Source organism: Paramormyrops kingsleyae, chromosome 25 (genome assembly GCF_048594095.1).
Source record: "Paramormyrops kingsleyae isolate MSU_618 chromosome 25, PKINGS_0.4, whole genome shotgun sequence".
Lineage (NCBI taxonomy): Eukaryota > Metazoa > Chordata > Actinopteri > Osteoglossiformes > Mormyridae > Paramormyrops > Paramormyrops kingsleyae.
In genome coordinates, this window is record NC_132821.1 from 23,067,648 (window position 1) to 23,090,984 (window position 23,337).

The following is a 23,337-nucleotide window of genomic DNA, read 5'->3' on the forward strand; positions in this document are numbered from 1 at the left end:
TCTGGAAAATCAGTGTTTCTCTTTTATTACATAAAACTAAATCCTATCAAAGTCAAGCAAATAGAAACATTATGGACACAGCACCTTTTGCACTGGACCTGACACGGGTCGAACCCGTGCACAGATCGATCGTGATGAATTCCGTCGGTTCGGGCACACTTTGAGGGAGGGGGGATGCCTCGTGGCCTCTGGAGGGCAAAGCCACGGGTGATCTTGGAGATGACGGGCCCGGTCCAGGCTGTCTGGAGAAGGGGGTGGGGTCCTTCAGAGCGAAGGAGGCGGCTGCGGACCTGCCAGACAGGGAGGTGGACACGGGCGCCCGGCTCGGTCACAGTCTCTGGTGCTCGGTGAACTGTTGAAGGGGTGGGGAGGGGGTGGGTGAGGAGAAAGATAAGGATGGATTACACTGAAGGCAAATCTCTACCAGACGAAGCACAGCAGCTGCCCCCTGGTGGCAGATAAGCAGCACGGCCCTAAGGCCACTTTGGACTAGGCCTCGGGCCATCGATAATCCTGGACCAGACCCGGTTCAGAGAGCACGCCGGCTCCATCACAAGCCGCATGTGTCGATCGAAATCACCCGCAGGCAGACAGGCCTGGACTCCCATCTCCATTCCCAGCCGAGCTCCTTTACCAAAAGCAACACATGCTGGGGAACCTCCTTTGTGCACATCGGGTTCTTAAAAAAAAAAAAAACCGGGATCCGGAACCCAGCAGGACTGTGACTGACGTTACCTTCGTCTCCTCTACTGCTACCGCCTGTTAGTAAGAAGAGCCACAGCAAAACCCGGCCCCCTAAATGAGTGCGTTCTCTGTGGAGCTGTGTGCATCACTTTGGACATCCCACTTAAAAACCAAAACATCTAAGGAAAAACGCTAAGGCTGAAAAAGAATTCCTTCTCTGTGTCTTAATGGTTCTCTCCTTCTGAAGTCAGCATTTTAGATGGAAGTCACTTACCTGACGGCCTTTATAAAGAAATAAGGTACAGTACACTGTTTAAGGTACAGTACACTGTTTAAGGTACAGTACACTGTTTAAGGTACAGTACACTGTTTAAGGTACAGTACACCTCCTGGCTCTGCCAGGTTTCTGTGTGCCCTTCTTCGCCCGCATTTGTGCGACTATGTTTGCAAACAGTCATGTGTAGTGTTACGCGCACCCGGGACACTGAAGGGGGCGCTCCGTTCTCATTGAAAGCAGCTTGCCTCTGCTGTCCTCGTCACACTGAGACAAGGTGTCCTCCGCCCTGCTCGGAACCCCCCGAAATGAGCGGCAGTCGCGTTCTTACAGAGCCTTAAAAAAAAAAGGTGGCGGTTGAAACGTTTAGCGCAAAGGATTGCAGAGGAATCCCTTTGCTGTGGTCGGAGCAGAGAGTCAGATGCCGTATTTTAGAACACTCCCAGTATCAAGGCGGGGGAGGGAGGGGACACACATAGAAACGTCATTCAATTGTTAAAAAGATGAAATTTATTTAACTTTCGAGAAGAAGGGGGAAAAAACATTTTATTTCCTAAAACAGAAGAGGAGAGCGTACAAAGCTGCCTTCAAGGGAGCGGATTCTTTTGGACAGAATGGGACACGGGGCGGCCTGGGGGGAGAGCAGCATTCAGACGGATTCAAGTATCAAATGGACCGGAGTTCTGCCGTCGTCATGGTCACCGATTTACATAGCGACGGGCGCCGGGGCGACATCATCTTTTGATCTTTCTCTGTGCCGCTTTCTTTTTGACCATCTGAAGGCGTTTCATGGCATTGACCTGGGACTCCTGGGAGGTGGGCGCCTTGCCCCCCGCCTGGGACTCCGTGGTCACCTTCGGCCCGCTGCCCCCGGCCCCCCCGCTCCCGGCGGCCTCGCCGGTTGGGGCGGCACTGCTGGAGCCCAGCGAGCCCACCTTGTTGCTTTCGGTGACAGACCCGCGGGTCAGGCCTGGCTTCCCCAGTGTCAGGGGCGGCGGGGGCTTCAGGGGGGTCGCAGAGGAGCCGTTGCCACCACCCGCCATTTTGGCGCCAAGGCCCGACTTGGCCCCCGCCAGGCTGGAGAGCCCCACTGGCTTCTGGCCCGAGGAGGCCGCCTTGCCGCTGCCACTCTGTGCCGACGAGCCCAGCTTGGATCCGCCAGGACCCGCTTTGGCCCCGAAGGCGGCCCACCCGCTCAGGCCACTGGCAGCAGGCAGGGAAGTGCTGGTGCTGGAGGGGGCCACGGAAACCACGGCAGAGGCCTGTGGGAGCCAGACAGGACAAAAACGGTCACCTTGTTATCTGGTCAAAATGGTGCAAACTCAAGCCATCCTCCTTAAATGCAGATGGGGCTGATCACCTTGACCTCGGTCCTCTTGAACGCCTGGAAGGTGCTGGCTGTGTCCTGTTTGGGCTTAACGTCTGGCCTTTTCACCAGCGTGTCCTTCACCACTGGGGCTGCGGACGCGATGGCCGGGGCTGGTTTCTGAGGAGGCTTCTGGGTCTTCTGGGCCTGAACAGGAAGGAGAGAAGGAAGTAAGTAAGTAAATAAATAAATAGACAAACGAATGAACAAACAAACCAACAAATAACATCGACAATCCTGGACCAGACCCGGTTCAAAGAGCACACCGGCTCCATCACAAGCCGCATGTGTCGATCGAAATCACCCGCAGGCAGACAGGCCTGAACTCCCATCTCCATCCCAGCCGAGCTCCTTTACCAAAAGCAACACATGCTGGGGAACCTCCTTTGTGCACTTCGGGTTCTTAAGAAAAAAAGAAAAACGGGCTCCGGAACCCAGCAGGACTGTGACTGACATTACCTTTGTCTCCTCTATTAGACAAACGAATGAACAAACAAACCAACAAATAAAACAGAAAATGCAATGTGGACGGTCAGCACAGCAGACCGTCACCTTACACTTCTATTTCCACTATCTGAAAAGAAATCCTATGCACCAAACCATCGAACCCAATTCCTCGGAAGAGAGAGGAAAGGAGAGAAAAGTGACGACAGAGCAGCAAGCGAATGAGCAGCACGGTGGCGGAAGAGGACCTACCATGCGCTTCATCTGCCGGGTGCAGCGGGCACAGTACCACACCAAGCGCGGGTCGTTGACATCCTTGTCTGTCACCTGTGGTTTGTGGCAGTCCTGGTGATAGAGATTGTGGCACTCCTGACACTCGACGAGCTGGTTCCCAGAGGTGACCGTCATCTGCCTGGAGAAAGAGCGGACGGTTTTATAGGAACCTAACTTGCATATCCTGGGTATCCACGCCACTTTTAGAGATACACACCTGCACACCACGCAGGCCAGACCCATCTCCATGGCGAAGTCGTCTGCGCTGGTCTCGTCGAAGCTAGACAGGTCCGGCACAGGCAGGTCCTTGCTAGTCTGCACTGTGACAGGGGATGCGCGGTTCTCCACCCTCTCTAGACGGGGTTTCTTTGGGGGGTCTGCAGTGTCAATGAGGTCCACCTTCATCTAAAATGAAAGCGAGACACACAGCCGCCCAGTGATTCACTGACAGTAGCATTACATTATTATGCATCTCAGCAGACATAAGCCATATAGCAGCACTATGGAAAGAGTCTTAGACTGCCCCAGTCCCCCCTCTGAAGCATATACCTTCTCTGATGCTCTTTTTTCACTCTCTTTTTTGCTCTTCTCTGAGCTGCTGGATTTGCTGCTACTGCCGATTGAGGACGAGCCAGCGGAGGACGACTTCAAATCCTGCTTGCTCAAGCTCACCTTAGCGACGGACACCTTGGCGATCTCCATATCCTGTTAGTGTGAGAATAGCGGTCGAATCCCAGTGAGTCCGATTATATGTCAACCAGCAATGTTACAAAGGTCAGCGGAAATGGTGCAGCGACGGTGGGCTTAATATCGAGAGCGTACTTTCTGTGAGATCCTATAGCTGCTGTCACTTCCTCTTGCCAAGGACTCGTCCAGTAGAGCCTTGAGTTTCTCCGCTGAATCCTTGCTTTTCGAATGTAGGTATCCCAGACCTTTCAGGAAGATCGGGTCCAGCTCCAGGTTTACAGTGGCGGCCATGATCTCCGTCAGCTGTCACGCGAAACACGGGGTCTTATTCCTCATCAAATACCATATGACACCATAAAAATATCACAAATGCATATACTTATAGGTTATTATCAGCAAGAAAACAACTTGTAAAATGAACCAAAAAGATGTGCATCCAGGAAACAAAGGGTTTTAGCACTCATTTCCACGAGAATGAAATTATAAGGAAACTCAAATATTTTCCGCTACTCTAGTTCGTCTATACAGCATATAGGATTAACTCATTGTTCTCAACATTATAAACATAACATTTATTAGTATATCCAAGCTTGCAATATGGGAAAAAAACTAACAGCCAGACAGTACCGAGACAACTCCATTTTAATCGCTAACAAACGCACAAATATGGTGAATTCTCACCCTCGATCAGCATAGGATAAAAATGTATTCAAAAATCGACCCACGCCCTCCTTCCGAGTATTTTAATTAATGTTACATTAGACAGCTTTCTCTGTATTTTCCGCAGCATTACATCTGCAGGAACTCATTTAGAAACCGAGAAAGCTACCAGTGACGCTCCGCAGTCCCAACGTTAAATCCGTCCGCAGAGACAACCTTACCGATACTTTTTAAAAGACAGTAATGCTGTTATGTGACATAAAACAATTTTATTAAAATTAAATGTAAATCATTAATTCAAAATATAATAACTGACTGTTTTCTTTTTCTTTTCTTAGAGATTTAATATAGTGAAATGTTGTGCCTGCTGATACGTGGTTTTGTGGACAGACGAGCGGCTTTCGTTGTGACACCAGGAAGTTCTGTAGGACCGGCGTGAGTGTTTTGAAATTGCAGCGAGAGGTACTTCGGCATTGTGAGTGTAAGTCGTATGAATAACCTTTCTGAAATGACACATTTAAACCAGAGTTGCCAACTTTGGACAGCTGGCTAGCGTGAGATTTTCAGTTCGAGACAAGTTTGCACACGCATTTACATATATGTAAGAGTTTTATTACCTTGCAAATAGTCAATAGGGTTTGCAAACTACCCCAATGCTTTCGATATAGCTAATCTCAGGTTTATAATGGAATAATATAGATTTGCTGTAAGATTTCATGCGTGAGCGTGAATGTTACGCCAGATTGGTGAGAGTTGGCAGCCTTGATTTAAATGCAGTTTCTGGATAACAGGTTGATATCGATCAAACCACCCCACGCAATCTTCTAAATTTTGTGCTACTTTTAATTTATTTACGTCACGCTATAAACTTTAGATACGAGTTAAATGATTCAGTGGTGGTTCTTTTAAGTTATATTATGACTGTCAGTTAGAGGAGTGCCTTTACACAGAATTTACTAACCTGGTGCAGAATTATTAATTAGTTGTTTGATTTCAGTATGTATTTAAGTGAGCTTTCTTGTCCTGTTAATAAAGATTAGCCTACTGGCCTGGTTAGAGACCACCCTGTCCTGACGACACCACGATGCACCATGCGGGTGAAGAGCAGGAGCACCAGTGTCTCTTCCTGGAAGTGACCGGCCGCAGCGAAGAGTCCGTCCTCCCTCTGCACTCTTCCATCGTGTTGTTCCTTCTCTCCTACTGCGAGTGCACGTCCTTCCGTCTGTTCCTGGTGGCGGACGACGGACAGTCATGGAGCGGGCATGTCCCGGCTGGCTTGGGCGCCGTAGAAATCCAACGGGAGCAGATGCCGCCACTGGTTAGGAGCTGCCGGTTGCCTGCCGTGCTGGATGCGGACGGCGGCTTCTGTCGGACCGGCTTGGCCGTGGTGCTGAGACACATCCTGCACCGGGTGTGTGAGGAGGAGCCCCTCCGGAGGGACATGCAGGCGCTGCTCGGGTTCAAGAAAACCTGCCTCAAAGCCTGCGCCGAGGTACGGAGCCGCCAGGGATAACCTGGTGCGTTGATTAATATCGGATGTGCCTTTAGTAGAGGGTTAAACTAGAAGGAAACCCAGCGGAATATTTTGATGATACTTTTTATTGTGTTAAAAACTGCGTAAATGAAATTCACTTTTTTTATGCCGTGTCCTTTTCCATAATGCTATCATATATAAACGGACTAGAAGTTCTTTCTATGAGTGGTAGTCTTACTCATTTTTACTGACAGCAGTTACATTTAGTTACCGATCAACAAGCAGAAGTCTGGGAGCAGTCCCGGTTCAGTTCCATGGTAAAGAGTAAGGCAGCTGGGTCCCTCCTGAGATTTTAGCTTTCACCACTGGGGGCACCAGGAGGCAGCGTGGCAATTAAGGGCAGGGATTTGTACTTGGAAGGGATGCTGTTGTACTCTAAGAATTTCTCCAAAGATATATACAGCTGTATGACGGGGTAAAGCTCTGTGAACAGCTTCGGAGAGACGAGCAGTTCAAGAAGCTGAATGTCATGCAATTATTATTATTATTTTTTTGTATAATTTGTGAGACGCTTAAACACCACTCAGAATCCTGGAGAAGCAGGTTAATTTTCAGATCCTTGCACAGGAAGTGACATGAGCTGATATTCTGTCACTCTGCTGCCCCCTGCAGGTGAGCCAGTGGACACGGCTGTGTGAGCTCAGCATCCCTTCCGCCGTGGAGGAGTTCCTCCACTCTCCGGATGGGCGAGACTCTCCAGTGCCTGCTGCCGTCCTGCACCTGGAGCGGAAGCTGGGTGAGCCCGTCAAGGTGCACAACGACGACAAGATTCGGCGGCAGAAGCTGCAGCTGCAGCAGGAGGAGGAAGCGGGCCCTCAGGAGGCCTCTGCATCCGGGCCCCTTCCCAGCCAGGGGTCTGACGGACTGGAGCTCAGGGCCGCTTTGGCCAAACTGTCGGTGGACGCAGTTCAGACTCCAGCCACCAGGGGGCCCTCTGACATCAGGAAAGTGAAGACCACCAAGCTGCCCTCGCTGGAACACGTGTTTGTGGAGGGCTTGTATTTTACCCTCGCTGACCTCGTTCTCATACCTTGCGTGCACCACTACTTAGTAAGTTTACCGGAATTTTTAACTTGGTGAATTTCAATAATTACAAACAATTTATGAATTTTCCTGTACGCGGAATCCTATGCATATATAATCTCATTAACGATTGCTTTATATTGCACGCCATAAAAATGCACATACTAAAATGCCATTAGCATAATGCCCGAAGCAGTGCAGCATTGCTGTTTTCTAGCAGAAGTACTGCAAGGCTGGAGATAAAACCTTTATTATGACAGTGCGAGAGGACTCCACTTCAGCGGGGCTGTTTATGTGAAAATGAGTATTTCTCAGCATATTCAGATGCGCGAGGCAGGAAGAGTGAGAGATTTGGCAGGTCGTATTTATATGGTTGAGAAGTCGTGTGAAGGCAGACTGTGATTTTTCCCCGGGTATGTCGCCACGCGAGGAATTCTTCTCTGCAGTGGAGACAGGCTGGTGGAGGTTTGGGTGTCGGGGGGGGGGGGGGGGGTTTAGAGGGGTGGAGGGACACCTGAAATATCAGGCCATCCATATCCTGGCCGCTATGATCGCTGAGCCTGGGTGTCGACTAAATGGGAACCTTCCTAACAAACGAGGGAAGTATGTGTAGCAAAATAATCTAAAAGGAAGCATTATTTTATACGATTTTATACTTGGTCCGGCAGTCCTTGGAGCATTTGTGGGTTTACAGCCCACAAGGGCGAAATTACTCAGCTGACTCTGGAATTTGAACCAGTAACCTTCTGATCAACAGGCATAATGTGCTAACCCATTGCACCACCTTTATATATAATCTTAGGCAGAGGTTAAGGCTACTCCTTTTACTTCCAAATTGGGGTCAGTCCTGCCCACCAGGACCCTTATAAAAGGATAATTTGTGCAGGAACAGTTGTGGCAGGTGGCGTCAGCTTGAGAACATCAGTATGTTTTGGGTGACTAATTTATAATTGGATGTTAACATTGATGGGGCGGGACAATTAGGAATAACTGACAGATTTTATGGAGCCGATAAGCAGCTACAGAAATTGTTTCCAGAAATTTAATTCATATTAAATAGCACAAACCAATCAAAGGGATCCAATCGGGCGGCTGGATCTGGCCCGAGGGCTGCTAGTCGACTAGCTTTAGCGTCGGGAGTGAATTTATCGCATGCCGGCTAATTAACTAGCCTCCTCTTGCTATGGGGATTTCAATTTGTGCAAGTTGAGCGAAACTGCAGTTTGTTTTGAGACTCAGCAGGTGCCGCGTCCAGGTTTGTCCCATGAGCTGCCTGCACACTTTGAGTTTGGCTATTAGCAGCACCTGTGTCGGGTTCCTCCTCACGAAGCCTGGTCTCCCTGAGCTCCCAGCCGCTCCCTGATGGTCTGTGTTTTTGGCCCACAGCGTGCCCTACAGAGCCACAGCGGCAGCAGCCTGGCCCAGCTCCCGCTCCTGCTCCGCTGGTACCTCCGCGTCCAGGAGGTCCCCGGGGTGCGCAGGGCCGCTGAGGCCTGTGGGATTGCTCTTCTCACCCCGCAAGCCCCGGTGTTCCCAACCCAGGCAGAGCTGCTGCAGCCTGGGGAAGAGGAGCTGGAAAGCGGGGGGACGATGCCGGCGGCCTTTGTTGGAGGCCCGAGGCCTACGATGACCAAGCTTAAGGTGATTAAACAGTCCGTATGGGTGCAGAGGCCGCAGTCTCCGTAACTTGTGCTCTGGTCCAGTAAACCTGACACTGTAAAGATTTATATTCTCAAAAGCAGCACTGCAGTTATCTCAGTAATGGCATTAAGCAGTGCTTTGTGTCCCATTACGGATGCTGGACTCCGTGTGGATAGCAGCCTTACCGCTGTGAAATTGGCCGGCCTCGATGGGATTTGCCTGCTCGCTCTTACGACGCCCAAATCTCTGAATAGTCTGTCTGGAGGGGGACGCTGTCGTACTGTCCGAGCTCTGTGTGTGGGGGGGGGGATTTTATTGCTGGGACAGACACTTGCTGCATTTTTGCCTGTTGTTTTTCTTTTGTATGAATGATGAACATGGAAGCAAAAATGGAACCACATGCGAGGCTTGACAGCTCATAATCCCCTAATGTTGACACCGAGGTCTAACAGTGATTGGTGGGCCTTCATCGTTGGGTTCGTTTGGGGGCTGTAACTGAACAGATGTAGCTGCTCCCCCCAGAAGTCCCCAAATTGCCTTCCTGTTCTATATTCTCCCCCCATTCAGCCCTGTTGGCCCCTTTAAATCCCTGAGTTTATAAATTGGTGTTTTTTGGGGGTCCCTGTGGCCCCCGTGAGTGGAAAGCCCCCCCCCCCCCTCGCCCCTAGTGGTATCCCCCCCCAAGCATCATTTTTTCCATCCATCGCCCCAGATGAGTGATCGCTGCGCTGCTTGTGTTCCGTGTCGCAGCTGTTCCTGCCGGCATGGCCAGTTGGCGTACACCCCCCCCCACCCCACCCCCGAGGCGAGTGGCCTGTGGCTCTCGATTCACATCCATCTCGGCTGCTGTCCAAACCGCATGCCCTTGTCCCAAACAGAAGAGGCTGGATGACTTTTAATGACCAGATTTTATCAGAATCACGTCTCAGTTTCCGAACCACCTTAAATCTACCAGTGCTTTGCTGTGTGAGAGAAATATACTATATTATACTCATTTAGCTGTTGCTTTTATCCATCGTGGCATACATGGGAGAAAGCATGGCTCACAGTCCCAGCAGCACCTGGGGGATTAAGGGTCTTGCCCAGGGGCCCATCGGTCACTCAACCAACCCTGGGATTTGAACCAGCGACCTTCTGATCACGGGCCAAGCATCCTTATCTGCTGAGTTTCACACTGTCTGTGGTGGGTCAGAAAACCCTTTCTGAGATCTCTGGGTAAGACCCTGCTGACAAAACTTGGCTTTTGAACATAGTACCGTAGATTAAAAAATGCGTTGAGTGCAACGTATTTATTACGAACTGAGTTGCACAATTTAGAACAATCCACTGTACGTTTCCCAAATTCCATAGCCGAGTTGAAAAGTTCAGCACCCTGTCTAACCAGAGATGGATGGTGCCCCAGCTACCCACCCCAAAGTCCGTTTATAGCCCATCTTGGGCTTGTGAGGATGCCCGTGAGATCTCTGGGAGGCACGACTTGGTGGGCTTTTGTTCTGCCTAGATTTATCGTGCAGTAACCCTTCTAATGGGTGCCGGATCAGAATGCCGGTCGTTGATGGTTCCAAGAAGCCTGCTGTACAAACAGTTTTGGTGTTCAGGCTGTGATTTGTGCGGTCCTGGGAAGTTTCTATGGTAACGCCAGTGCCTTTTGTGTGTGTGTGTGTGTGTGTGTGTGTGTGTGTGTGTGAAACCCAGGAGGGTGGCATCGAGCCCATCTTCTCCCCCCATCCCTGCCCATCATGGAGCCTGGACTGGGACCGGCTGCCGGCGGCTGTCAATCCCACAGAAGGTACCGGCGCCGCTGGGGTTCTACGCGCCCGTCTCACACTCCTGTGACTTGGGTTTCGCCCTGAGAAGTCGGTATTAAAGGAGATTACTGCTCTGGTCCGGTTTTCCGTCGCGCTGGGAAATCACTGGGTGTGTGCAGCAGCAGACCAAAACACGACGGTTTTTAATGTGCCTTGGGGCCGCATCTGGTGGATTTATAGGACTGTTTGCATGCGTGCAATAGCCGGGCATTATTTCTAATCTCGGTGAGCCGCCCCTCCCCCCCCCCCACACACCCCTGAGGCTCCACGTGTTGGGCGCTTTGGGAAAGAGCCCCGGTGCAGCTCCAGGTGTTTCAAGTCAGGCATAAAATATGTCTCTCCAGATGTGGGACGATTCCCCCCCCCCCATTATTGCCGGTGAGGGAGACAGTAGCAAGTGCCCCTCAACACCCCCCCTCCCCATGAAGACGGATGCTTTTTTTGGCCCCGTGACCTTTTCTCTCGTCACGCCGGTGGCTGAGAAATGCAGGGGCCCCTGGAGAGTGACCCCGATTGAGCGGCGGGTCGCCTGGTTACGCCCTGAGCGTCAGCCAGTCGCTGTCTCAGCAGAGCGGCGCCTGGGGCCGCGGCTCGTTTGCCAGGGATGTCTCCCGGGGATCCACTGTCACATGACTGAAGGAGTAAGGCAGCCTTTCCACTGCTCTGAAATGTAAAGCTAACCGATGCTGCCCTGTACCCCCAGTTTCACCCAGGTAATGACTGACAATGTAGGCATACCCCTAACCATGAATGGACTGTCACCCCTTACCATGAATGGAATGTCACCCCTTACCATGAATGGAATGTCACCCCTTACCATGAATGGACTGTCACCCCTTACCATGAATGGACTGTGCCACCCCTAACCATGGTTTGATTAAATCATCCCTAAGTCTTCACTTCCGGGTTGTTTCAGGCTCAATCAGTCACTGTCCGATGCATGTCTAACTTCGATTTAGAGAAAGTTGTGCTAAACTTTTGTATGGGGATGAGCTGCTCCCTTGGGAAGGTCTTGTAAGGAGTTTGGGGTAATTGGTGTCTGGATTTCCAGAAAAGACCATAATATATGTGTTTAACGTAGAGACCTGTTGCAAAGGTCCATGCAGGAAATGTAATGGTAGTTTTCAGGTGCTAATATCACATTTTTAGAAACTGATGCTGATATTTCAGTCTCTTCCCTGGTTCTTCATCTCCAATGATCTCTGTGTGTGTGTGTGTGTGTGTGTGTGTGTGGCATCCCATTTGGGTTGAAACTCACCGTCTTTGCTGTTTGGTCTCTGCTATAAGTTGAGTATAAGTGAATAAGTTGAGTACGCAGCACAGACACGCTCGAAGGCTTATATAAATACGACAACGCCTGCCCATGTCATCAGCAGCCTGTTCATATCCACTCGTGCTTAAATTAAACTTATACAGCGATTTTTCTGTACCCTGGGAGGAAGACAAGTAATGTTCGCTAGTTCCTTTCGCTATTTAAAATGTCCCAAATCTCGCATTTAAGTCTCCCCAAAGCACTCGAATTGGTAACACGATTTGGCGGGACAATTATGAGGGAATGAACCATGAACAGCCTACAAGGCTTCCTTAGAAGGAAGGACCCCCCCCGACGCAAATTGCCGTGCTGGTATCTCTTGTGTTGTGGCCCGTTGGTAATTAGTAGTAAAGGAGGCAAGATCCAGCCAGTTTGTACCGATTCTGTGTTATGGATCCTTCAGTCTGTCTGTGCTCCCATCTCCTGCTGAAACGCGGTCCCCCCCACTACCTGTTCCCAAAGGGGTCCAGCAGGTGTTACACATCCTGAGAGTTGGATTGTGATGGGGTTTCCTCACATTTAAATGCCACACCAGGGAGTATGATGTCCGTGAGTGCTGGATGGGGAATGTGGAACACCTGTTCTCATCTGAGAGGATCATTTAATCACCTAAAGCAATTTTGCATGCAGGTCGCTATATAGCTAAACCACCCAATATCAATGCGATTATATGCTGTTAGTTGTTGGCATTGTGTTGGCATGACTTTAGCATTTAGGCTAACATGGCTTAGCAACAGGAAGGTCTCACCAAGAGTTTGCGAAAACCAGTTTGTTCAGGGTGGGTGGTTGACCTCTGATCACCAGTCACATGGGGGCAAACGCTATGCTTGGTTAGTCACACCCCTGACTAACCGCTGTGTCGACTGCAGCAATCGCTGGGCGTTCCTCGATTTCGCTCTTAGGTCATTTAATCTGGCTCTTTAAGGGCTGTAATTGTAAGATTTAAAGGTGCCAATAAAACGACTCTGGTGGAATAGGCTTCTGGATTCTCCTCCCCCTCCTCGGTAGTTAATTGGTACTCTGTTTCATGTTTTTTGTTTTCCTTATTTCTGCCAACGACTCCCTCACCCGCACTCACTGGTCCCCCCTGAATCTTAATAAATGCAGGCTTGGTGGGAGGCCTGGTTGTCGAGCTTCTGAATACCTAAGCACCGTGGGTAAATAATAGGTTTGCCTTGTGAGACGGCGGTTGATTGGCGACCGGTTCGTTTGCCATTGCGTGTCGCTCTTGCTCCGGCCCTACAGTGACGGGATGAAAGAACTTTGCAAGGAGCCCGATCCCCAGATCCTCAGGTGTGTAATTTGTGAAGAAATCTGGATCTCACGTCCAGACCACTTCAATCGATTCTCCATCGATTTATATGAAGATGACTGCAGCATCCTGCAAGTCTCTCTGGAAATCAATCAGTCCCAGATTAATGCAGATATACAGTAGGTATGAATCTGAAAAATAAACAAGTGTCTTGAGCATGCTGTATGACTGGTAATGCTGCAGAATTTAAGAAAAAATATAAAAATGGTCAAATTCCCAGAAGGAGATTGGACTCCCTCCCTTCCTGTCCCTTATCTCATTTGTCATATCACAGTTGACCCTAACGTGGACCATATAATCCTCCTCCACAAATTAAATGTTAACCCTTGGACACTGATCCGACACGGGCCTTCTCGTAATTCCTCTTTGCGCTCATCTCCCGATCCCATCAGTTTGCAGATTAACTGCTCACCGAAGTATATTGGACCCACGTTTCCATGGCTACCAGGGCAGGATTCTGGAGACGGTCAAGACCCGTAAGCCTCGCCGTAAGGCGACATAGGCTTTCATTTTCCCAAGGGGGAAAAAAACTGTCTAGTTGCCCATACTTACTAATTTTGTTGCTGCTGCTTGAAAGCCGCTGAGAAGGATGGAATCTTGGCCCACATGGTAATTGAGATGTGAGATGGGCTGTGGTGTTTTGAAGTTCTGTGTTGGAGTAGTGATTTGTGCAGCCTGTAGGTAATTACCGAAGAACCACGTTGATGGGCTCCTACAATCCTAGTGTCTTTTGGGCTTTACTACCTTGGAAACTATGGTACTGTTTTAGTTTTTCAATGAGTTACCATTTTTCTTTCACATTGGGTTATCTCCAGGACATGGTAACTTTGTGCTTAAGCAACCCCAGGGCAGAGACGCCCCAAAGGGGTTGCCCGTCCAACACAAACCATGGTCAGTTTAGTAAAGCTGGTTTACCTAACTGTAGGAGGAATCTCACCAGGCATGCAGAAGACATGCAAATTCTTGGGCCGGGGCAGGATTTGAACACTCTGCCCGGGAGCCGTGAGCCTGTTCTGTTGCCCATTAAGCCACCGTTCCGCCCCTAGTCAGGTCTCATTTTTATTTATTTCTTAACCACCTGTGATTTTTTTTTTTTCCCTTTCTCTCTGCAAATCTAGTCCATGCCTTGCGCCGTTCTCTGTTAATCGGTTTTGCAAAGGCTCTTTGTTGGGGTGTTACGGGAAAAAGACTCGGGGAGGACAAAGTGTGGGGAGGATGAATTTGAGAAACGGCCTCCGAGAGGCTCTCCGCATTCCCGCAGCCCTGAGGCAGGCGCGTCAGCAATTACACGGCATGCTTCTGCGGAGAACGGTCTGCCCGGCTGTCGGCGCCAACGCCTTCGTCCCACTGCTATGAATATCATTGACTTGGGGCAACCCGGATCTTTCCGCCGGTGACAGGAGCGTCGGGATGCATTCCAAATCGAGCCCGGCTGGGAGGGTCTCCGTAAAACCTCCTCGTGTGGACGTCACCCGTGCTTTGTGGCATCTCAACAAGGTCAAGTCCTTCTGGCACTCCTCTGTCGCAGAGTTAAGAGCCAACTCCCACCGGCACCCATTTGCTTAGAACCGTGGGAGCTCTGGAGGTTAGATATGCTTCTCGTGTGAAGGTCACCGCTGGTCCTTTGGATGTACCCATGAGTGTCATCTTAAGCTAATGCCCTCAGCTGGTTGTAACGTTAAGCCCTAGAGTGTCACTCCCAGTATTTTCCCAGGCTGTTAGCCCTTCTTCAAAGACCGAGGCTCCCCGGGGACCTTCTGTCAAAGTCTCTCCTTGCCTGTCGCTCTCTCTTCATTGGGTTATCACCTTACACCCATGGCGTGTCCTCCAAGCATGGCACCAAGCACTCAGAGATGGTTGACCAGCAATAAGAGATAATCGTCCATGGAAGCAGACTTGTTAAGGTAACCAGCAAGTGACTCACAGCACACAACAATTGCTCCTGTCCTCGGTGTGGAGGTTCCATTGATGCCCCTAGGGACACGCCCCTTTTGGTGCTGCTATTTGGTCTGATCATCCTTAACCAGTAGCTTCTTACGTAGCTGTAAACCTACTGGTCACCCCACCCCCCAACCCAGAAACTAATTACTGTTTATTTTTTTATGTCTACTTCAGGGTTACATGTAGAGGACAGATTATCTTCTGTTGGGAGGAATTACAGCTCTGTGGGTTTGAGAGCCAGGGGCTTGTCTTACTCGCTCGTGTTTATTTAGGGCCTTGCTGTTCTTCCCAGCCACTCAGAAGTATCTAGTTCCCCCGTTTGGGGGAGGGGGAGGGGGGGGGGGCATTGATGGACTGTTTGTTCGTCAGTCTGCACACCACACACGTCGTGCCAATTCACCACATACCACGTGTTAACTGCCCCCCCCCCCGTGAATACCACAGCCCCTCCGATGGCACCAGCTGGGGGTAAACAGAGCCCTCTGGGGCGCCCTAGGTCAGCTGGGCCCTACGCTAGCACTGCCAACCCCCCGGCAGGAGTCACCACACTCATTATGACTGCCGAACTGCTGCAGTAAGCACTTATTTCTTGCGCAGTGCAAAAATAACAAAAGTGACAGTTGTGGCCTATGCCAGGGGACGGGGTGAAATTCCGGCCTCGGGCGGGTTGAGGAAGCCCCCTTCCTTGTTTGTCAGCAGCTCGAATGTGATTGGTCTCCTTTCCGTCTAGCTGCCGGGTCACGGAGAGGGCATGGGAGTCAGCGCCGGGGTCTGGGGGTGTCTGCACGGCGCAGGTTTGCACAGGTCTCCCTCCCTGTCTTCCGTCTTGTCGCCATACCGCCGTCCTGTTCCTTGGTGGGGGGGGGTGTTCACCTCTTGTGGGCTTGGCAGTTGCCCGCATTCTGCTCGCTTTCTCTCAGAACAAATATGGCAGGATTTCCACCGCCCCAACGTGCATGAACGGAGCCTCGGTGTTCAGCTGAGGAACACACTTCTCAGCAGGCTTCAAAATAGCTTGTGGTGCAGGTGGATGGGACAGAGTTTGAGCTGGGGAGCGAGGGGGGTGGCTTCTGTCTTCTTGGGCCGCAGGCAGCTGGTTCCCCACAGCCATGCTGGGATGAGCTCTTCACCATCCATCAGAATCTCTTAAAGGTCTCTGCTGCCACTTCTGTTCGTCGTCCCAGCAACATAAAGCAGTGGTTCTGTGATTGCCGTGGCCTCGGTGTATAGCATTCCACTCCCGGTAACGGACATATGCTACCGACATCCTGACGGTCTGAAGTTCAGGGAGAGTTCGGACTTGAGAGACGGCAGCAAGTCCCTTATCTTCTGGAAACCTTGCTACAGTGCAGCACCATGACACACGGATGACCTATGCACCTGTGTTGCCAGAACAGAAACAGGTAGTGCCCCCTCCCCCCCCCCCCCCCCCCATGACCAGGAGCCCACAGAGGCGTCCATTTGACGTTCAAACAAGACTGGATAGAAGGGGCAGATAGTTTAGCAGTTAAAACATGGTACACAATGACTAGACACTTTAGCTGACAGCTAAACAAAGGATGGGGGGGGGGGAACACTAGGGTGGGGTGAGAAATGGTTTTTCCAGCCGAACAGCGGCGAGCTGAGGAATTATGTTTGGAGTTCACGGTTTTTGGGAAGGTCGAGGCATTTTGTGAGGGCTGTGTAGGGGTCGGGGCGGGGGGGGTTAGCCATCAAGATCATCCACTCGACCGCCGGTCTGTGACAGTGTTGCCTCAGGATGACTTCACTGGACTTTTTCCCAGTTTTACTCCCTCTTCAGCAATGATTTTGTTTTTTCCCTGACGGAGGGTGAAATTCATTGGTAAGCGAGTCTAGTTAAAGGAAAGGTGCCACTTTCACGGTAATAGGAGGGAGTTTGATCACGTCTCTGTTTTCCATTCGCGAGGCGGCGTCGGTTAGAGAGATTATATTGACCCTGAGTTTCTGCATGGGTCCGCTGTCGTGTGAGAGAGTAGCCCGATACACATCAGGCATTAATAAAGATGAGGGCGAGTCGCGTTGAGTGGCAATGCCCCCCCCCCCCAAAGCCACGTCTTCCCTATTTTGACAGAAAATCTGTGTGTGGCGGCCGACAGTGGAAGGAAAGTGAGATCTACCCCAAATGATGAGCCGCCGCTGTTCATCACCATGCTGATGGGTTTCGGGGGGGGGGGCTAGGGCCACAGTGTGTTCCTTTAAGATGAGGGTGTCTTCAATCAGGAGCGTCGTCATCAGCATGAACATCATCTCCCTGTGCTCCTTTAAGCCCTGACATGGGCCTGATGTACTATTCAGGTAATCCTACTGCAGTGCGATTTCCTGCATAAAAATGGACAAAATGATGGTTAGCAAAGGGAGGTTGACCAAGCCAGGAAGGGGGGGGGGGGGGATGGGCTTTTAGGATGTCGGGATCAGCAACGGTGTGAAAAAGGACAAGGGTCGCATTGTATTGTCCTCGTGCTGTGTGTCGATTGTCTTACATCACTATTAGCATTGTCTGTCGTGAAGATCTGTCTTATTTGATTTTAACAACCAATTAAGTGCCATCACTCCTTGTTATCCCTTATTCCCGCTTCTGGTCCATGCGGTTTAACTTAATAGACAAGCACACCTTGGAATCTCTCTTCTTCTTCGGCCCGGCCGACCCGATCCGTGAATTGGCACCCGCGGTCTCTCTGATTACGAAGGCCTTTCTCTCGGCCTCTCTCTTCGCCGCCAGATTTCACCACGGCTCGTCTAAAAGGCCCCACAGTTTCTCCCCATGTTCTCCGCAATCTGCCCGACGCCGCCTTTGCATTACGCCACTGTCGCTTATGCCATCCCGGACCGTAATTGGCTCGGTAAAGCCCATTACAGCAGCCAGCAATGTCTGAAGAGTGTGACCTTGAGTTAATGTCGTCTTTAACAGCGTGGGATTTGCGTCCGGTGTAAGCTGTGGTCACGCTGGATCTCGCTGCCTGGCCACTAATGCATGCTTTCCGGCAGTCAGCCGGTGGCTCTGTGTCTGCGCAGACGTGCCGCCCGCACCATGCACCGGCTGCGGTGAACTGCGCAGAAATGTCATCCAGTAGTTTAGATTTCTGTCTTCCTTTTGGGGGGGAGGGAGCTGAAAGATTGGGAAATTGGCGATAAGGCAGGCCGTCCCCCCCCCCCAAGCCCCAGAGCGGAGTTGTCCACATGTTTGCGGGCTTCGTTTTCCTCCTGCCGGCGTGTTTCTCCAGGCTCTTAGGTACTGGCTGAGAGAGCAGGGTGGGGGGGGGGGGGGTGCATTCCTGGAATCTCTCACCTGAAGCTAAAGGTATAGTAGGCGTTATCGTGAGCGGCAGATGCAGGTTTGCCCTGCAGCATGAGAGCGCACACACACACACACACACACACCTCGCAGAGAGAACATTTCCATGGTGCTGCTTTTATTCCTGTCCTCCTTCTCCCAAACGGGCCTTAAAGGGCCGGCGTGACTGACTAGGGAGATTGCCCGTATTCCTGGAGGTGTTCCCCGTCCGCGCCTCGTAAGGCCAAGCTCAGCTCCGTGGATGTCAAGGGGATTTACTCAGCTTTCATTCATCACTGTTGTCTTTGGGGTGGGGGTGGGGGTGGGGGTGGGGGTGGTTGGAGCTTAGTATGATGACTTAAATGAAGATCGAATCACATTTTAGGAGGCATTCATGCAGAAATCTAGATAATTCCAAAGGGTTTGCAGACTGATGAGATTATGGGGGTGGTGGTGTGGGGGGTATATCTGTTGTCTCTCCTGCCATTGGGGGGGGGGGGGGGAGGGTGTTAGTTTTAAAAACAGGTCAGCTGGATTGTTTACAAGCTGCCTTTGCCCCCAACTCCGTATAGAATGGGGCAGGAGAACGATGCAGCTCCTACTGCGCTTTTAGATGCATGTTTTTGACATAGGAAGGGTTTGCGTCCATTTGTGGGGGAAGTTCTACAGTTTTGGGTACTGCCCACACGGTTAACAGTACCTCACATGTGCCATCCACCAAGCTCATCCTGCCGGTTATAAAATGTGCGCCATAATAGTCGCATTCTGTCGATGATGCCGTTTATAAATACCATTGTGGAATCCGGTTTCCATTGGTGGGGGGGGGGGGGTGATGGTATATCACAGTGGGTGTTCCATTGGCCCCCTCATATTGCTCATCCATCTGCATCCACCTCCTTCATGTTTGTTTTTATAACCACAAGGGACTAGGGGGACCCTGTCGCCTCCGTCCTTTACTGTGGTGAGGAAATCGTTTGTGGACCCTTTTGGAATTATCTGGATTTCTGCACGAATTTGATCTGGTCTTCATCTAAGTCTCCATAATAAGAAACAACCCGAAACATGTTTTGGTTACCGGCTGTTGGCAAAGGAATGCCTTCGCGATATGGCTGGATCAAAGGAGACTTCACAGCACCTCAGAGGAAGAGTCGCCAAAGCTTTTAAGACTAGGAATGGTTGCAGAAGGATTTCAAAAGTCTTGGGCCACCGTCAAACCACAGTTGGGCAGGACAAGAAGCATAGCAGCTGCCCTACTTTACCCAAAGGTCAATTCCAGAGCATGCCCTCGAGTCCTCAAACTAGTGACCGGGTGCCCCAGGGATGATTGCTGAAGTCTTGCATGCATTTCTTCTGCTTGATTAAATCTGTGTCTACCATAAGTAAACCATTGGACAAAATGTGGTTTTCATAGCCAGTTAGCTTCGAAGAAGCCACTGCTCTACAGAAGAATGTTGCTGATGGTGTAACGTTTGCTAACGACCACCAGGTTGTTCCACAGGACTTCTGGAACAGAAGTTGAGCTTTCCAGTAAATGTGATCGTACACGGCTTCAGCAAAACAAAACGCTGCATACCAACAGCAAAACCTCATCCCAACTGTGCAGCGTGGCAGAGGGAGCAGAGCGGTCGGGACTGCTTTGCGGCCTCGGGGGCCTGGATGGCTTGCAGTCTGTACAGCAGAATGTCAAGGTGCCTGTATGTGATCTGAAACTCAAAAGAAGGTTGGTCATGCAGTATGACAGCGATCCAAGCCATGGGTGTAAATCAAACTGAAGAAATGGCATATATTTGAGTGGCCAATCAGAGCCTAGACCTCAGTCACGTGGTGTGATATGATCTGAAGCAGGCTATTCACACATAACATAAATATATAACATTTCTCCATTGATCTGGTCAGTTATTAATATTTTTCCACCCTCAGGAATTTTCCCAAAAGGGTTTATTGGGCTTTGATGTCAGGCTGGGGTTCCGGAAAGCATCTGGTGTCCACTATTGATATGAAAGTCTTTCCATTAGTGCCTGGGAAACAATGAAGAGTTTGGGTCCTATTTTCCAGCGGTGGGGAGCTTGGCATCCTCTACGGGAAAGCAGCTTTCCGGAAGGAGAGACTGAACCAGTGGATTTTCGGGACCCGTGAGAAGGGATGAAGATCTGCAGGTTAATTCTTAGTCCTGGTGGTTTGTGAGTCGGTCACGCTGTGGTGTGGGGGGGTGGGGGGGTAGTGTGATTTCCATTACAGCAGTTCTGCTCGCTTTAATCCCGCGGCTTTTTCCCCCCGGTTTGTTTGGATGTGTTTTCTTAGTGCTTCTATGTAAATTGACTGGTGTAGTTCGGGATATTACCTGCAGGCACAGCGCGGCGTTTGCTGAGGAGCCGGGGCTGCGGGGGGGATCCGCGGGGCCTCCCTGGCGGAGCCCGGACATGTGGAATCTTGTTTCTCGAACTTGACTTCCTCACCTGCTGGGCTGCCTGCTGACTCGCATTCGAGAAGCTAGCAAGCCTCTGCCATCGAACGCAGAAGTGCCCATCGTGCTTGTGGACAGAGTGCCCTGAGGTACGATTAGTCGAATTAGTTGGCGCCGAAGTACCCCTCAGGTGTGGCCCCTCATGTCCCAGGGAGACCCATGCCAATAAAATAGAGAGCTCTTTCTCATGTCCAAAATAGGACATTCTAGTTGTTCTCCGTTCCAAAAAGAACGTACTTCCTGCTGTTTCTCTGGCACAGAGTCTCTCATGGGGTTGGTGGTGGGGGGGGGTTTAAAGTGACAGGCCCCCTAAAGGAGGAAATGAGATTGCAGCCCCAGAAGCATCCCAAGGAGTTCCTAGCGGGGGGTCGGATGGTGGTGTGAAAGGTAAAATTGTAGAAGCCGGCGGTGAAAATTCTGTGCTGCATTTTCACTGGGGGGACGGTGGATGGATTAGTTACGCCTCAGGAGCGTTTCAGTGCTGTAAGCTCAATGGGGAGGATGGTGTAGATATTTCCACAAGCTTCTTTTTTTTGGGGGGGGGGGGGGATGCCATACCTGTGCTCTGCCGGGAAAAATTCACCCATCTCCACACTCCATTAGCAGCAGACTGGTCTCCAATTTTAGGCTCATCTGTATGGTTCCTCATGCACAGAGGTGACGTCTATCGATTTTTTTTTTGTTTTTTTTCTCCCCAGGTTTTCCCCCCCACCAAAAAAAAAAAATTAATTGTGCAGGCATTCGTGTGGGATGAAGCGGAGCTGAATGGCACCGAGGCGTGAGGGGAATACTGGCGTGTGACCTGGGAGAGCAGTGTGGCTGTTACGATGCCACCTTCGTGGCGAGGCTTTCACGCCCGCGCACCTGCGACGCCTGCCGGTTACGTTTATGGCTTCGGCCCGCTCGTGCCAGAGGGCCCCCCCCCCCCCCAAAACCTCCCTTTTGGTGTGAATTTCTCACTGGCTTTTATGAGCTGGAAGGGGCTGGCGTGTTTCCGCTGAACCGAAACGCCTTCGACCTCTGACAGGGCAGAGGCACCTCGAGAGGCCTGGGCTGAGGGGGCTCACCAGTGTGCGGTCCTGTGTGTTTTTTTTTTTTTGTTTTTTTTTGGGGGGGGGGCCTAAAGAACCTCCACTACTACCACTACCCCCCCCCTCAGCAGTCCTGACCCATTACACCATAAAGAGCGATGAATCAGAGTGCGGCTGTGCCCCTCCCCCCCCCCAGGCCCCTTATGGGACGGCACCAGGAAGTACCGAATTAACCTCCTTTAATTCGAACCTAACGACCTGAGGAGCGGGGGGGAGGGGTTTAATAACTATAATTTACACCCCGATGATCAGATGCGGAGTTGCCCTGGCGACACGCGGCTCCGACTCCCGCCGGCATCTGCTGGTGCTCTTGTGCCGTGGGTCAGGCTTTGTGTTTTTGGGAAATGCAGCTTGGCGTGCTGGTGCCTGTTGCCGAATTGTTCTTTTTTTGTCTCGGCCTCCCACAGATGTGACTCCATGTTATCTTGTTAAATTGCCTGGCTTTTTAATTTTTTTTTTTTTCCCTCGCCCTCTATTGTTAACTGATATTTTAATCTGGACTCTCACGTGCGGGTTACGCTTTCGCCGGAACGCACCGGAATCCCAGCCCTTTAAATGCCGGGATAATCCCGGGTGAGCTTGACACCCGACCCAACGTGTCCTGGCTCCCAGTTCCCCAGTGCAGTTGCCGCACTTTTAGCTTCTGGCAACGGCAAGACTGACTTTAACCGCTTGTTTTATCCAAGACCGTCGCAACTTCCATCTTGATAAATACACCAGATGCCAACAGCAACAAGTCGACATTTTTTATTTTCCACCCATCAGATGATAAATGACGGCAGAAAGCGATATTAATTAAAGTAACGGCGATGGATAATGGCAGATGAGTCGGGAGTCCAGCTCATGAGGAACACGAGCGAGGAAGATCATGAGATTCCATGCTTGTAGCTCCACCGCCTTCCGAGCAGATCCTGATGTTCCTGCAGAGGCGATATCACAGCGTGACACGGGGCAGGGCAAAGCTCTCATCGCTGGTGATTTACGGCTCTGAAGTGAAAACGGGCAGATGGCGGAGGGTGGTGAGCTTCGGGGGCAGGGGCAGTGGGGGGGGGGAAAATGAGTTAATGGGGTGCATCCTTGCCATCTCTCCCTGTCTGCGGGTCACCAGAGCAGGAAGCCAGGCCTCGCGTTTCGGAATGGCCACATACCGAAAGTGGTTTGGGGAGCAGTTAAGCTCAAAAGAAAACATTGGTTTTGGGAGCGGGGGGGGGGTGTGAATAAGGTGTGAAATGGAGGCATGGGGATCACATTCAGTCAGGCCTGCACCAAGGAAAATTACTCATAACAAAGTCGACACTGTCCTGCCAGCTCCCATGGAGCCTTGTTGGCCTCAGGTGCCGGGAATGCTGGGAACTTTTGGCGTGAAACTTCTTGTTTTCACAAACGTCTTCACGGATTATTGGAGCACAACGTCTAACTGACCATAACTGCAAAATAAAGCTGTTGGATATGAAATATTTCTTCAGCTCTTCATGTGCAGGGACTTGGGGGGGGGGGGGGCAGGGGGCTGTTGGGAGGGGGTTTTTAAATG

At 50.9% G+C, this 23,337-nt stretch overlaps 2 protein-coding genes across 5 annotated transcripts in view; one reads left to right on the plus strand and one right to left on the minus strand.

The window, feature by feature from the left end:
* Positions 1 to 4,587, minus strand: ints12 (integrator complex subunit 12). 2 transcript variants are annotated; one of them, XM_023799115.2, is made up of 8 exons: positions 4,410 to 4,586; positions 3,864 to 4,031; positions 3,591 to 3,746; positions 3,259 to 3,446; positions 3,021 to 3,180; positions 2,319 to 2,471; positions 1,894 to 2,220; positions 1 to 352 (listed from the first exon to the last, which is right to left on the minus strand). In XM_023799115.2, exons 2-8 carry the CDS (start codon positions 4,017 to 4,019, stop codon positions 329 to 331), a joined length of 1,164 nt encoding a protein of 387 aa, XP_023654883.1. In that variant the 5' UTR covers positions 4,020 to 4,031; positions 4,410 to 4,586; the 3' UTR covers positions 1 to 328. The 2 variants fall into 2 exon arrangements, with proteins under 2 accessions (XP_023654883.1, XP_023654882.1); XM_023799114.2 differs by lacking the exon at positions 1 to 352 and having other exon boundaries at positions 1,446 to 2,220; positions 4,410 to 4,587.
* The window catches only part of gstcd (glutathione S-transferase, C-terminal domain containing), a 27,168-nt gene continuing 7,537 nt past the window's right edge, over positions 3,707 to 23,337 (plus strand). For 2 of the 3 annotated variants that reach the window (XM_023799111.2, XM_023799113.2), the window contains exons 1-6: positions 3,707 to 3,777; positions 4,727 to 4,869; positions 5,424 to 5,880; positions 6,535 to 6,972; positions 8,332 to 8,586; positions 10,282 to 10,375. In XM_023799111.2, coding sequence (XP_023654879.2) covers positions 5,473 to 5,880; positions 6,535 to 6,972; positions 8,332 to 8,586; positions 10,282 to 10,375 — 1,195 coding nt within the window. In that variant the 5' untranslated portion in view covers positions 3,707 to 3,777; positions 4,727 to 4,869; positions 5,424 to 5,472. Of the gene's footprint in view, positions 3,778 to 4,726; positions 4,870 to 5,423; positions 5,881 to 6,534; positions 6,973 to 8,331; positions 8,587 to 10,281; positions 10,376 to 23,337 lie in introns of those variants that run through there. The other variant, XM_023799112.2, reaches the window with a different exon arrangement.

What these genes read in the sequence shown, in the direction of transcription:
- ints12 (XM_023799114.2), bottom strand. Translation starts at nt 4,019, where the DNA reads ATGGCCGCCACTGTAAACCTGGAGCTGGACCCGATCTTCCTGAAAGGT. An exon ending in CTGGCCTGCGTGGTGTGCAG is followed by an intron (nt 3,181 to 3,258) that starts GTGTGTATCTCT and finishes CTCTTTCTCCAG; the next exon opens with GCAGATGACGGTCACCTCTG. An exon ending in TCAAGAGGACCGAGGTCAAG is followed by an intron (nt 2,221 to 2,318) that starts GTGATCAGCCCC and finishes TGGCTCCCACAG; the next exon opens with GCCTCTGCCGTGGTTTCCGT.